Raw genomic sequence first — 16,037 nt, forward strand, 5'->3', positions numbered from 1 at the left:
CCCCCTAGCTCCGGTTCCCACTGTTCCCCATACGCCACCAGGGCCACTGCTCACTCCTCTCGCCCCTGTGTACACCTCGCTTGAGTCGCCGGAGCCGTCGCCACGCAGTACCCGACTACTGGATGGGACGACGGATCGGTCCGCTTCACACCATCTGGCGCCTTCTCTCGACGCTCACTGTACGGAACCTGGGCCGACATCGCTCCCTGCTCGGACGACTCTGCGACCTGCACTACGACGATCGCGACGGCGGATCAAGCCACCGGTTCGTCTGGACTTGTAATATTGTTTCCGCTTCACCCCCGTGTTGTTTTTTTAAAGGAAGGGGTGAATGTGGTGGACCTCAGTTGTGCCTTTGTCCTATTTGGACCACCGTTGTGTGTGTTTGTCATACCTGGACACACCCCCTTCCGGTTTGGTTCCTCCCCTCGGCACCTCGTATAAAGGTGGCTGTCTCCTCCCCCTTGTTCAGTCCAGGTCGGTTATTTGTTGGGATCTGCTCCTGATTCTGTTGTGAATAAAAGCCTACACTTGTATTGGCACACCGGTAGTCTTTCGCCTTATTGATAGCGCATCAGCCACATAAGAAGATGTAAAGGCAAATCACCAAAAGCTTGGTCAAAGAGGTTGAGTTTAAAGAGCATTTTACGACTAAAAAAAAAAATCTCAATTATTAAAACTTACCCAAGCTATAAAAAATGAGAAAAATACTCACCAACCATCAACTGAAAGCTTCTTGGATATCACATTTTAATTTTTCTCAGAACCAGGTCAGTCTGCTTTGGAACCACAGCTTGAATAGTTAGTTCAGGTGCTGTTGTCTGTTTGTCTCCAACTCCTTCCCTCTCCCGCTCCTTTATGTGCTGCTGTCTGTTTCCGGATCTTCCAGTCTCTTCTGCTTTTTTAGGTGCTGCTGATTGTCTCTATCTCCTTCTCTCTCCCATTCTTTTATCATAGAATCCTTACAGTGCAGAAGGAGGCCATTCAGCCCATCAAGCCTGCACTGACAACAATCCCATCCAGGCCCAATCCCCATAACCCCACGTATTCACCCTGCTAATCTCCCTGACACTAAGGGACAATTTAGCATGGCCAATCCACATAACCCTGCACATTTTTGGGATGTAGGAGGAAACCAGAGTACCTGGAGGAAACCCACACAGACACATGCAAACTCCACACAGACAGTGTGTAACTGTCTGTCTCCAGCTCCTTCTCTCTTTCCAACTCCTTTAGATTCTGTCTCTCTCCAGCTCCTCCCTCCTGCTCATTTAGATGCTCCTTTTATAAAAAAATTTTACTCCACTTTTATAGGTTACAAAACCAGAGTGGACCAGGCAGACCCAAATCCATCTCCTTGCTTGCTCCAAAAACCAAATTCATATTAAATCCAATTCATGGTTCCCACAAGAGAAACAAACAAAATCCAAGTTGACAAGATAAGGCCTTGCACCCCATCTCGGGTTTGACCAGCGCTTGATCTTAGCTAATAGGCCGATAAGCGACAGCTCCTTCTCTCTCCGGCTCATTTAGGTGCTTGTTGTCCATTTCAGCGTCCTTCTCTCTCCCACTCCTTTAGGTGCTGTTGTCGATCTTAGCGTCCTTCTCTCTCCGGCTCCTTTAGGTGCCATTGTCTATATCAGGGTCGTTCTCTCTCCGGCTCCTTTAGGTGCCATTGTCTATATAGAAGAAATCATAGAAACCCTACAGTGCAGAAGGAGGCCATTCGGCCCATCGAGTCTGCACCGACCACAATCCCACCCAGGCCCTACCCCCACATATTTACCCACTAATCCCTCTAACCTACGCATCTCAGGGGCAATATCAGGTCCTTCTCTCTCCCACTCCTTTAGGTGCTGTTGTCCATCTCAGCGTCCTCTCTCCCACTCCTTTAGGTGCTGTTGTCCATCTCAGCGTCCTCTCTCCCACTCCTTTAGGTGCTGTTGTCCATCTCAGCGTCCTCTCTCCCACTCCTTTAGGTGCTGTTGTCCATCTCAGCGTCCTCTCTCCCACTCCTTTAGGTGCTGTTGTCCATCTCAGCGTCCTCTCTCCCACTCCTTTAGGTGCTGTTGTCCATCTCAGCGTCCTCTCTCCCACTCCTTTAGGTGCTGTTGTCCATCTCAGCGTCCTCTCTCCCACTCCTTTAGGTGCTGTTGTCCATCTCGGCGTCCTTCTCTCTCCGGCTCCTTTAGGTGCTGTTGTCTATATCAGGGTCGTTCTCTCTCCCACTCCTTTAGGTGTTGTTGTCTATATCTGGGTCCTTCTCTCTCCCACTCCTTTAGATGCTGTTGTTCATCTCCAGATCCTTCTCTCTCCCACTCTTATGAAAGAGGAAAGAGATAGAATGGTGGAGAGATTTGGGGAGGGAATTCCAATGCTTAGGGCTGAGGCAGTTGAAGGCTGGACAGTCAGTGGTGGGGTAATTAAAAATAGGGATGCTCAAGAGATTAAAAGAGTACAGGTAGCTTGTAGGGTTGTGGAGCTGGAGGAGATTACAGAGATAGGGCAGAGGGGCGAGGCCATCCCTCATGTTTGACCTATGTATGCAACAACAACAATAAACCTTGTTTCATTTTGTTACTATTGCAGAGTAAGATCCAAGTTTTCAGATGAAATGTTAGAGACCTCTTCTGGAAGCCCCCAAATGAAGAGAGCAAAGCAGAACTACCATTCTGCGGGGTAAGAGAATAAAGCTGTTGGTTATACATACTTCAGAGGATGGTATGACTGAACGTAACATGATTATCCAGACAAGAGAATTCTATTACTGTTTTAGGAATTAGAAAAGTGTTCAAGAGAGTGTTCTAGCATCTGTAGGTGCGTGTCAAGTTTAATTGAACACTCTTGAGATCACACATAAACGCAAAGTCTGAATATGTTAATGGCAGCCTATTACAATCATTACTTATTTTATAACTGTGAATACTGTATAATTTCCAGATTTGTACATTTTCCACCAGTTAAACATTGGTAGTCTGCAGTTATTGAGGGAAACACCACTTCACCCACAGAGCACCACTTCATCTGATTCACTGGGGCGGGCATCACTGCGTGCCCCTACCTCTGGAGCCTGTGTGGCATATACTCCATTGATAACAATTAGGAATACCACATGGAGCAGCTTGCCACACTGTTTGTCACTGAGTGACACTACACAAATGAAATTTTCCCCCATTATCTTCAAACCTTCCTCTGAACCTCGTGCCCTTTTCGTATTGATTCCAGCCCCTTTGTTTAAAACTGTTTTCTGGTTCAAAACAGATGTAACATACTTGGATTTCCAAAAGGCATCCAACATAAAAAGTTAATGCGCAAGATAAGGGCCCATGGAGTTGAAAGTAATATGTTAGAATGGATGAAGGATTGGTTAACAGACAGTTAGTAGAGAGTAAGGGTGGGATTCTGCCAGCCTGCCCATGGTGGGCTTCATGACAGGCAGGTGCAGTGAATCTGGTGGGATTCATGTCAGAACGTCAGAAATTCACTGGAACAAAATTCTTCCAATGGTGTGTCGACCATCCCATTGGTAGGTGGCACAAACACCATTTACATTGATTTGCATCACATGAATGTCAGGCCTTCCAATCTTCTGTCACGCCAACAGGAAATCACGTTTCCTTCATACCCGATTGATAAAAGGTGGTGTGCACAAGCTGGCCCTCAGTTAGCCAGAGATTTTGAGGTGAGTGCAACAAAACCTTTCTGCCGCAGTGCTGCGCTGTTCCTGATGTGTTGTACACCACTCTGCTGAGGCAGACCAGTTCTTGCCCTCCATCTCCATGCCGAGCAGCGCTGATGTTCATTACAGGAAAGGGTTCCATTCCCTGAACGTTCAACTGATGTACGATTATCAAACTCACAGAATGCATGTTTGCGCCAGCTACCCTTCCTCAGAAATCTTTGTCTTTACCCGTCAAATTGGCAGCTTGCTCCTCAAACTGGGACAGTTTCTGGACGTCTGCCCTCCCTCCTCCCATGTGGGATACTGTCCTCCAGTTGTGGGCGAGATTGGCCTGCATAAAGGAAGCGAATGTGATGAGGAGAGATGGGGGGAAGATTGGGAAGCATGCCTGCTGAATGTGCTGAGCACTCCCTGGTAAGAGCTGAGGATATAGACTTTATGCGCTATGGTAGATGAGATGCTGGTGATGTGAAAGTGTCTGTGAGACAATCGGTGCTAATGTTTCCCCTGCAGATATTGTGTGAGACCCCTGAGCAGTGGAACCCTTTGAATGCATGATGCCAATATGAGGGTGTGAGATTGGAGTAGCTGAAGGTTGACTTACCCTGGTGGAATGGATGAGATCATTCATCCTCTTCCTGAATTGAATGGCCTTTCTGGGACAGTTGTCGGATGAGCTGACCTCCATTGTAACCGCCTCCCAGTCTGGCGCGGTGAGGTTGGTGGGCCTCCGGGAGCCATCCCTCAGGCAGAGGACATCCTGGTGCTGGCAGACTCCATGGATGAGGGCCTCCAGGGAGTCATTGCTCAACCTGGGAGCAGTTTTTTTCAAGAAGTTTCCTACACACAGCTGGCCTGCTGATAGTGAGTGTGTGTGTTAGGTGACGTTTAAATATGGTCTACGACCCCAGTAAGTGTTGACTGGGTGGATGAATCAATGCTTCAGAGAGCTACTTGCTGGTGCATAATTAGTGAGCTTCCAAGCGTGAAATCAGGCGTGGGTTCCTGCCCTGCCACTCAGCAGGAAACGCACTGTGAAACTCACCTGTACTCCAAATGGAAAATTACACCCAAAGTGTTATTGGAGCATCAAATGTTTTGTCACATGGTTGAGGCAATAGGTTCTGCACATGCTACAGAAAGCTTGGGTCAATATTTGATGCAGAGCAAGATAAAGGATTGTGGGGCACCAGCAGACAATGAATTATGAATTATGAATGAACAGAATGGGATAAATGACTTCCATCAGTGCTGTAAAACTCTATGGTGTTAATTTCATGGCTGTAATCGATCAAGAACAATTACAAGGTTTGTTGTAATAAAGTTAGTCTGTCGGTATAGAAGAGCATGTCCACTGGCAAATAGACAATAATGGAGTGAAGTGACCAATTACAACGTGAAAGAGAAATACAGAGGGAGATTTTTCTCCCTCTCCGCGGCCTATTTTGCTGCGGTGGGAGGTGGCGCACCGCTTGCTGGCAGCGGGATCTTATGGTGCTGCCATTGTCAACGGGGTTTCCTGTTGAACGCACCCCTTGCTGCTGGGAAACCCGTGGCAGGGATCCGCAGTTGGCCAGACCGTAAGATCCCACCACCGTCAACAGCAGCAAGATTTTGACGACAGCGTTAAAGAAATTGGGGCAAGCAATGCATGTTAAACAGTAATTGTTAATAAGAGAGATTGGACTTATGTGTTGTTTTTCTTTGTTTAGCCATGAGTATATCAGTGGATTTACTGACACAAAAGATGAAAGAATCAAACATTCTAAAGCAAATCTTTTCGCTGGAGAATCTCATTATTTTGAAAGGGATGCTACTGAAGAACATAGTGTTCAGAAGACTGCAATGCACAAGTCAAGAAAAGTTGCTATCCGGGAGTCTGCTGAACGCGTGTCCCTGAATAAACATGTGAGTATAAAGAACAATATTCAATCAAACAGTGGGCATCAGTATCTGAGCTAGTGTCAGCAAACAAAAATCAGTTTACTTCAGTGAAAGGCATAATAATGTGAAAGAGTTTTTAGAAGCAGGAAGTGTTTGGATACCACAAACCCATCTCCTTGTGAAAGGTCAGCCCATTTTCTCCCCATATCCCACAGTCCCTTTCTTTTAAGGAAGTGCATCAAGTTGCCTGTGGAACCCATTAATAACAGAAGGTTGATGGTCTTTGCTGGAAATTATTCCTCAGTTCTACAGCTATTGGTAAAAGTGTTTTGCCTTCCTCTCCTTGTTGCTCCTAATTCTCTAATTTGTAAGTGCTTTGTGATATTGATTTTCTCCCCCTTTCCTGCCCTCTTCCATTTTTGAAGAGCGGTAAGCTCCCCTGACCTCGGCATCGAGAAGCATGGGAAATTTTACCTTCTGGGACCCCAACTGCCTGCCTTTGATTAAAACCTGCAGGAAACAACAGATGGCCAGTGGGCCAGGTTGGAATGTCACATGGTGGAATGCCTGAGAACATAGGAATGACTGCCAGCAATGAGCAAAGAGTGGAGGTTTTGGAAGGGTCTTGTAAAGGTGAATGAGTTGTGTGGGAAAGCACAATCAAGGGCATATGGTAGTAATGAGATAATCTGCCATGAATGATGTTTTTCATTATTACGTACTATACACATATGTACAAAGCAGTAAATGGGGAATAATAACAAACAACAGATTAAGGCATTGCAGTTTGAAACTGTAGAAACCAAGAAGGTGTGAATGCAACTTTTTGTTACTGTCTCAGTGTGTTAGTGACAAGACAGCTTCTGGCTCTACACTTTGAAATTTGAGCTGAATTTTTCCAATACATTTAAAAACTTGTGGAGGCAGCATTAAGTTTCTGAACTTAATGCCCTTGGTCCATTGAATATGTCCTTTGCATCTTTATTTTAGAACATTGGAATTACATTTAAGCAGTGTGCTTTATTTTTTGGCACAACATTCTTTCCCTGTTAGCAGGCGTGGTTATGACAACCATTTATATTTACATAACACCTTTAGAATGACAAAACGTCCCATCGCTCTCCGTTGCTCAACATCAGGCCAAAGCAGAAATAGGAGTTTAATTTAGAGAGCTGAAAGGTTGGCCAAACAGATTGGTTTAAGGATGCTTTTGAAGGTGGGGTGAGATGTAAGAAGGGGAGAGCATTGAGAAGGAAGTGGGGGTTAGTGCTAGAGTGTTGCGACGGCCACCTGAAGTAACACAATTAAAATTGGGGTAACTTAACCAAGCAGGAATGAAAGCATGGAGGATGCAAACTGGGACATTGGACTGGGAGAGGTCGGAGAGGCAGGATGAAGTTTTGAAGTTCGCAAAACTGAGGAATATTTAGCAAAGATGCAGGGGAGATAGGAGAGGTGGGTCACAAGATGGCTAGCAGAGTTCTAGATATATTAGCATTTATGGAATTTGGAGGAATGAAAAGCAGGACATCAAATCACATTTAGTCTTGAAGTCCCAAAGGCATTAATAAGAGCTGGGTCAGATATGGATGTACAGTGGAACCCCGATTTAACGCGACCCGATTTAGCGTGAATTCGGATATAACACAATGAATCATTGGCCCCTTTTTCCCCCGCTAATAATTGGCAAATTTAGCGCGACCCCGATTTAGCACGACCCCGCTTTTATGGACCCCAACCATCATGTTATAATGGGGCCGCACTGTATTTAGTACAAATAGTCAGTTTTGCATGACTGTGGAGTTTGAAGTTCAGCTCAGGGTTGAGCACCACACTGAGATCAAACAACTTTGAGGCAGTTTTGATTGAGAAGAAGGTCAGACTCAGGATGTGAGGCACAGAATCAAAAACACCAAAGGTGGCTTTGGTCTCTAATGTTGAGCTGCAGGAGGTTCTGCCTTATCCATGAATTGGTCTCAGATGGGTAGTCAAATAGCAGAGTAGCAGCCAATGAACCCGGGTAATAGTAAAGCTGTCAACAGTTGACATGATGGCTAATGGGGAGGCAAATGACTGAGGGGCAACATAGAAGGATCCTTGTGGATGAAACACTGGTGAGTCCACATGGGTATTAAAAAGAAGACATTGCAGAAGATGTGCTGGATGCAACGGAAAAGGTAGAAATAAAACCATGTGTAGACAGTGCCAGGAAAGGACAGAGGACTGGTGGAGGATAATGGTATGGTCTACTTTACAGAGTGTTGCAGAGGGGTGAGTAGGATGGTGATAGGTTGTGCTCTATAGGATGGCATGGTGGCACAGTGGTGAGCCACTGCTGGGATCCGGGTTCGATTCCCAGTTTGGGTCACTGTCTGTGTGGAGTTTGCATGTCCTCCCTGTGTTTGCATGGATTTACTCTGGGTGGTCCGGTTTCCTCCCACAGTGCAAAAGACGTGCTGGTTAGGTCCATTGGCCATGCTAAATTCTCCCTCAGTGTACCCAAACAGGTGGTGGAGTGTGGCGACTAGGGGAATTTCACAGTAACTTCATTGTAGTGTTAATGTAAGCCTACTTGTGACTAACAAATAAACTTTACTCAATTGCACATAACATTATAATGACTTTAACTGGGGTGGTGTGGGTGCCATGGCAATTTGGAGCCAGACTGAAGATATTTGATGAGGGAGCAGTGGGGCGGTGAGTACTCAGCTGGGTAGTCTGTTAGAGAGGAAGGAAAGGCTGTCGGTGGACTGGACACAGGGATGGAGGATAGATCTTTCTTTGAGCAATTCCGATAGGGAGAGGAATCTCTTAAGAATGATTGACTACATTAAGGAGAGTAGTCTTTATAGAAACAGGTCTTTCATAGAACATAGAACAGTACAGCACAGAACAGGCCCTTCGGCCCACGATGTTGTGCCGAGCTTTATCTGAAACCAAGATCAAGCTATCCCACTCCCTATCATCCTGGTGTGCTCCATGTGCCTATCCAATAACCGCTTAAATGTTCCTAAAGTGTCTGACTCCACTATCACTGCAGGCAGTCCATTCCACACCCCAACCACTCTCTGCGGAAAGAACCTACCTCTGTTATCCTTCCTATATCTCCCACCACGAACCCTATAGTTATGCCCCCTTGTAATAGCTCCATCCACCCGAGGAAATAGTCTTTGAACGTTCACTCTATCTATCCCCTTCATCATTTTATAAACCTCTATTAAGTCTCCCCTCAGCCTCCTCCGCTCCAGAGAGAACAGCCCTAGCTCCCTCAACTTTTCCTCATAAGACCTACCCTCCAAACCAGGCAGCATCCTGGTAAATCTCTTCTGCACTCTTTCCAGCGCTTCCACATCCTTCCTATAGTGAGGTGACCAGAACTGCACACAATATTCCAAATGTGGTCTCACCAAGGTCCTGTACAGTTGCAGCATAACCCCACGGCTCTTAAACTCCAACCCCCTGTTAATAAAAGCTAACACACTATAGGCCTTCTTCACAGCTCTGTCCACTTGAGTGGCCACCTTTAGAGATCTGTGGATATGGACCCCAAGATCTCTCTGTTCCTCCACAGTCTTCAGAACCCTACCTTTGATCCTGTAATCCACATTTAAATTAGTCCTACCAAAATGAATCACCTCACATTTATCAGGGTTAAACTCCATTTGCCATTTTTCAGCCCAGCTTTGCATCCTATCTATGTCTCTTTGCAGCCTACAACAGCCCTCCACCTCATCCACTACTCCACCAGTCTTGGTGTCATCAGCAAATTTACTGATCCACCCTTCAGCCCCCTCCTCTAAGTCATTAATAAAAATCACAAAGAGCAGAGGACCAAGCACTAATCCCTGTGGCACTCCGCTAGCAACCGATCCGAAAATGCCTCCAATCCGAAAATTTTCCATCCACCACCACCCTCTGTCTTCGATCAGACAGCCAGTTACCTATCCAATCGGCCAACTTTCCCTCTATCCCACACCTCCTCACTTTCATCATAAGCCGACCATGGGGGACCTTATCAAACGCCTTACTAAAATCCATGTATATGACATCAACTGCCCTACCTTCATCAACACACTTAGTTACCTCCTCAAAAAATTCAATCAAATCTTTTTCTGATGCAATGAAGTGGCTCAAACCAATGAAAATATTTCTTGCGTTGACATGAAATGGACACTATAAGCATGTTGTAAATGGTGTGGGTAACCGCTGACAGCATGAAAATGTTACGAACCATGAAATTTAGCACAGGGCCAAAGGTACATCGTTGCTGGGGATAATGGATGCTGTGGGTATTGGGGGTGTGGGGTTTAGACATTTTGCTTACCCCACTTAGCCCTAGAAGGTCTCCCTGGAAATTCATCCACTTCCTGTCGCTATAAGCAGTTACACTGATCATGTACAGTTGATAAGAGGATTCACTATACCTTCTCTGTGAAATATTAAATGATGCTGACAGGATTGGGCCCAAAATTTAAGGGCCCCCAAACCAGAAGGATGGAAAGCGAACCCCTTTTCCCATCGGTTCTGCAGTGGAACCTATAATCACTATCATTACATTACAAGAGGTTAAATGCAAAAGCAATGCTCACAGTTTGCAGGTCGTAAGCTCAACTGCCCCCCACAGTAAAATTTGAATCTGAAAGCTGAATCAATTTAATAAAGATAAAATGGTGAAATATAAAAACAAGGATTGGCCAAGATTGGTGCCAAGGTGCTGGTGTGTCTATTTGCACGGATGGACCACAGGAATCACCAACTTTTCATTAGCAATAGGAATCATTCATTCTCCATGTTGACATCATAATGGTTGGGATTTTCCAGCCTCCCCTGTGCCATGTTTTCTGATGGCAGAGGCAATTCGCCATTGGCCGCCGGTGCGATCTTCCAGTCCAGTCCAGCTAACGTCAATGGCCATTTGTGTTGCTTGCTGGCCGTGCCGCTGGGGAACCTCCTGCCGGAGGTTGGCGGGGGTGGGATCGGAAAATCAGCCAATGTTTTTGAAAAGACCTGTCAGTTGTACTGCCACAGCAATGAGATCTACAGAGCTACACACTTAGTTGGGCTTGCTCATTTTCTTGCAACCACTGGTTAGGCCGCATCACACCATGGAAAATCTGAGACAAGCGCGTCTTCTGAGGGTAGGCTATTTCCCTGAAGGTTCCAGAACAGACGTTATGTCAATCAGTTATATATGGAAGGGTCCTAACATCTGTTTTAAATAGCCTGCCCAGCTATCCAAACAATCAGTTATGGAAAAATCCCTGCTGAGTGAGAACAGACGGAGTGTTTCAACTCGCCCAATTTGACAGCCCACCTGCTGCAAAGAGGGTTAAAATACCCCACATTGACTCATTGTCAGAACCCGTGCAGCATGACATTGTGCACTTATCTACAGACTACTGAAGATGTCTACATACTTTTCCATAAAGATCTTGAAGAATAATGACTTTTCTTAATTGCATGTGCTAATATTTTCTTTTGGAATGCAAATTTGCCTATTTTTTCTGGTTAATCTGTAAACAAAAAGGATGTACAAAATTTAAATGATAGTATTGCTAATGCTGAATTTTTTGCATTGGATCAGCCTCATGTTCTTCTGCGTCTCACCTCAGATTTACGATACTCAAGAATTTCACAGAAGACTGAGGGAGGATAGCCTGCTTCGCGTGCCTGAGTTTATAATCAAGCCAAGATCGCACACTGTCTGGGAGAAGCAGAATGTGAAGTTACACTGCACTGTCTCAGGTTGGCCTGAGCCTCGGGTTACATGGTAAAGAAACACCTTTATTACATTCAGACCATATTTCACCTCTCCCACAACACCCCTGTTTGTTTACCAAAGTAAGATAAAATTCTACCTATTTAGAGGAAGTAAAACAGCAGTCAACTCTACCTTGTCTTTCTAAATATGTTCCTGAGGTAATATGGATTTAAAAGTTGAGCTACAGGCTAAACATTGTAAAGTGCAAGTATATTGCTGTTAGATACAGGGAGAAACTTACCATTGGTTGGAGGGTCAGAATCAGATAGACATAGATCCCAGAATCTTAGAAACTAACTGCTCAGAAGGAGGCCATTCAGCCGATTATGCCTGTGCTGGCACGCTGAAAGAACGGTTGTACTTACCTCCCCATTCCCACTTTTTGTTCGTTAGCCTGTAATTTCTGTATCCTCAAGTATCCGTCCAATGGGGCAATAAGTGCTTGCCTTGTCAGCGATACCCACCTCCTGTGAATAAATAATAAAAACTGCTGTTTAAAATTATTTGTGGAACATTTCCACCACATTTCCAGATAGAGGGACCCAGGTCACAACAACTCTCTGAGTGAAAGAAATTCTCCTGTTCTCCCATCCAGATCTTTTGTCAATGGTTCTGAGTCTTTGGTCTCAATTATTGACCCACTTGCTGGATGGAATATATTTTCTCTATCAAAACCTCTCATTATTTTGGAAACCTCTGTTTACCTCTTAATTTATCAAGGAAAATATTTTCAACGTCTCCGAACTCTAGTCCCTCATCCTCCGTGGTTTGGAATGTTGTTCATGAAGAGTTAATGCGGGGCTCCATTATTGTTTAAATTTTTAATAAATAAACTGGATTTGCATTTGAACAGTAGCATTATAAAGTTTGCAGATGATCTGTAACTTGGTGAGATGGTAAACAGTAATGAGGATAGTTAAAGGCTTGAGGGTGACAGCATGGCAAAATGGGCAGAAATAAGGCAGGTGTGACATGATGCAGTTTGGGGGAGCTAACACTGAAAGATACTGTACTATATAAATGACAGAATTTTCAAAAATGTGGATGAGCAGAGAGACCTTGGTGTCCAAATCCACAAAGGTGGTAGGGCATTTTGATAAGGTGATTATAAAATATATATATCACTCAAGTAAACTCTTGGCCTGATGTTTGTTATTCTTTCAGAGGAATGTGGGCATCTTGAGGCCGGCATTTATTGCTCATCACTAATTGCCCTTGAGAAGGTGGTAGTGAGCTGCCTTCTTGAACCACTGCAGTCCATGCGGTGTAGGTACACCCACTGTGCTGTTGGGGAGATAACCAGGACAAAGCAGCCCGCTTGATTGGCACCCTATCCACAAACATTCACCCCCTTCATCATCAATGCATAGTGGCAGCAGTGTGTACCGTCTAGACGATACACTGCAACAACTCATCAAGGCTCCTCAGGAATCACCTTCCAAATCCATAACTACTACCATCTAGAAGGACAAGGGCACAGACACTCGACTATCACTACCTGGAAACTCCCTTCCAATTAACTCACCATCCTGACTTGGAAATATATCACTGTTCCTTCATTGTGGCTGGGTCAAAATCCTGAAACGCAGGTGTACCTACACCACATGGACTGCAGTGGTTCAAGAAGGCAGCTCACCACCACCTTCTCAAGGGCAATTAGTGATGAGCAATAAATACCGGCCTAGCGATCCTCACATTCCTCTGAAAGAATAACAAACATAAGGCCAAGAGTTTACCGCTCTGCCATAGTGTCTCTATTGTTGCCTGCTTTTCTCTATGCTCTCTTTGGCCGGATATAATGGGCCCTATTTTACTTGCGCGTTGCGCCCGAAAATGGGTGCCCGACAGGGTAAAGTCGGGTGTGAGGCCATTAACGTGATCCGCGCCCGTGTCCGCGCAGATGGCCACTTTACCGAGACCCGGGAATGGTCACGATCTGATTCGCGCCCGAAATGGGCGCAACGATGATTTAAACGCATTTGCATGTATTTAAATTGAATTAATGAACTGCCCGCCCAACTCTATCAGCATTTCCCCCTTTACCACCACGTTCGCCGATCCGGAATCGTGCCGAAATGAACCTGCTGAATAAAAGTCTGAATCGGGCGCTCTAGCTGCTGAAGAGGCGAGTTCAGCGCATCCAACGGCTCTCTGACTCAGATCAGTGGTGGTGGGGCGGGGGGGGGCAGATCATTCTCTGGTTGGAGGGGTGGAGGGGAGTGAGGCCAGATCATTCTCTGGGGGGGACGGGGGGGAAGGGGGGGAGTGAGGCCAGATCGTTGGAGGAGGAGGAGGAGGGTCAGATGTATCTCTGGTAGGGAGGGGGGGGAAGGGAGGCCCGATCGTTGCCTGGTTGGGGGAGGGGGGAAGGCCGATCATTGTCTGGTGGCATGGGGGGGAGGGAGGAGGAGAAGGCGGGTCAGATGTTCCTCTGAGGTGGGGGGGACTGAGGCCAGATCATTCTCTGGGGGGGGAGTGAGGCCAGATCGTTCTCTTGGGGGGGGTGGAAGGGAGGAGGGAGGCAGGTAAGATGTACCTCTGGTGGGAGGGGAGGCCCGATCGCTCACCAGATCGATCTCTGGTGTGGGGGGAGGGGTCCGCTGCCACTCTGCGGGCGATCGGTGGGGGAAAGGGGGCAGGGGGTCGCGATCGGTCTGGGTAGCCGGGGGATGGGTGGATAAGAGGGACAGTGATGTCTGTGGGGACCATCGCTCCCGCTTTTCGCTCCCGGGCGTGCTTTATCAAATTTTTTTCTAAGTGCACATGCGCAGTTCAGAGCTCCGATCGTTTCGGGCGCGATAAGCCCCGCCCACAGGGCGAATGGTACCCGCAATTTTTTTTTTTCACGCTGAGTGCATATGGGGGCGCCTGAAAGCAGATTTCTAAGTCGGATCTGAATTGCGCCCAGATTCAGCACTTAGAATGAAAATGGTAAAATCAGGCCCAATGTGTCCATTGTGACAGGAACCATGGTGGTTGGGCCCACTTAATCACCGAAGGGCCCCATATCAGTGCCCTGGTGGTAGCAAAATCTCCCCCATTAAGTCAGAGGGCAGAAGATGTTGACACATCTGATTCCTGACACAGGCTTTGGCCCAGGCAGCTGGAAACATCACAGCTACTGGTGAAGCATACAGTACCCTTTCTGAAACAAATGTGATTGTTTCCCATTTCCACTTTCTGTCCCAGTTATTTTTACATCCAGTCTGCTACATCTGGATAAGTGCCCACTACGTCTGGATTGAGAAAATGCTGGATAATCTCAACAGGTCTGGCAGCATCTGTAAGGAGAGAAAAGAGCTGCCGTTTCGTGTCAGATGACCCTTTGTCAAATCTACCACAAATCCTTTCATGTGCCTCCAACATTCTGCCTCCAATTGGACACCCCTCATTGGGACAATTACCCGCCCTCGATCTTTTCATTGGGAATGGTTGACGGGACATTGGCCGTCTTAATCTTTCTGCCCCCCTCACCCATTCCAACCTCTTACAGATGCTGCCAGACCCGCTGAAATTTCCAGCATTTTCTCAGATTCCAGCATCCGCAGTAATTTGCTTTTATTAAATCTGGATTGATGTTTCTTCAGAGTATTTAGCAGGACATTAATAGACTTTTCTTAATAAAACCATGCTACTGAACAGTACCAGATGACATTTATATTTTAGTTATTTTGAGGAATTGATGTCGATATCCCTTTTATTTTTGGATTCGTACAGTTTACTTGCATATATAATGTTCGTGACTGGAAAAAGTGTCAGTGTAAAGCAGTGGTGATACTTTAACTCCATTTTTGTTTTTAACACTCAGGTCCAAAAACAATGTGACCATCAATGTCCACACTGATCCTGGGAAATATGTCATCGACAGTAAATTTGGAGTTCATTCTTTGGAAATTAACAAGTGAGAAGCTATTTTCTTTCTTTAATCTCATAGTTGGTGTTAAAAAAGGAAATATTGTCAATGATTCAGTAACAGCTGCACTGTGACTCAGACACTAATGGAGGTGGAGAGTTATATCTAACAGGAGTCCCTTGGCAGTCAGTTGTTTTGCTCAGAGCCCTGACATTTACTAAATTCCTAACGGACACAATTAACTGGGATAGGTGGAGTGAGATAATCAATTTTTCTCTTTCTTTCCCACCTTTCTCAATTGCACATATCAAACAGTGGGCTAGAATTTGCTGTAGCCGTGTATATAAGAGTGAATGGGATTCTCTGGCATCCCCGCAGCGTCTTGCTCACGGTAGGAGGCGATTTGGGATTTCCCATTGATTCTGCCCCACATAGCCGGGAAACCCATGACGAGGTGCGCCATCGGCAGCACCAGAAGATCCTGCCGGCGTGAACAGCCGGAAAGTTCTGTCCATTGTCTGTCATTACCTCTCCTGACCTTTCAGCTCATAACATGTTTGCCCACAAAGTTGCTGAAGGTAGGAACTGATAGTTGTTCAGTGAGGGATGCAGGGCATTCATGGACAGGGAAAACAACAAAATCCCCTTAACCTAGGAGATTTGACAAACAGAAGAAGAACTGAGAAAATGGGTGAAATAAAGTGAATTAATTCAATGTCAAATCAGGTGCAGAAAAATAATGGGAAAGAAAGATTTGATTGATTGAGAGAGAGAAAAGCGAAAAAAGAAAAGAAAATAAAAGTAAAAATTGACTTTTTAAAAATCTCCCCAAGATATTCAAAACTTAAAGGAATAAG

At 45.7% G+C, this 16,037-nt stretch overlaps 1 protein-coding gene across 2 annotated transcripts in view; it reads left to right on the forward strand.

Annotated features, from left to right (window-relative positions):
* myom1b (myomesin 1b) overlaps positions 1 to 16,037 on the forward strand; it is a 129,725-nt gene that overhangs the window by 19,905 nt on the left and 93,783 nt on the right. Inside the window, exons 3-6 of one of the 2 annotated variants that reach the window (XM_078216063.1) lie at positions 2,590 to 2,679; positions 5,395 to 5,590; positions 11,179 to 11,336; positions 15,136 to 15,228. In XM_078216063.1, coding sequence (XP_078072189.1) covers positions 2,590 to 2,679; positions 5,395 to 5,590; positions 11,179 to 11,336; positions 15,136 to 15,228 — 537 coding nt within the window. The remainder of the gene's footprint in view (positions 1 to 2,589; positions 2,680 to 5,394; positions 5,591 to 11,178; positions 11,337 to 15,135; positions 15,229 to 16,037) is intronic. The other variant, XM_078216064.1, reaches the window with a different exon arrangement.

The sequence above is a fragment of the Mustelus asterias genome, chromosome 7, assembly GCF_964213995.1.
Source record: "Mustelus asterias chromosome 7, sMusAst1.hap1.1, whole genome shotgun sequence".
Lineage (NCBI taxonomy): Eukaryota > Metazoa > Chordata > Chondrichthyes > Carcharhiniformes > Triakidae > Mustelus > Mustelus asterias.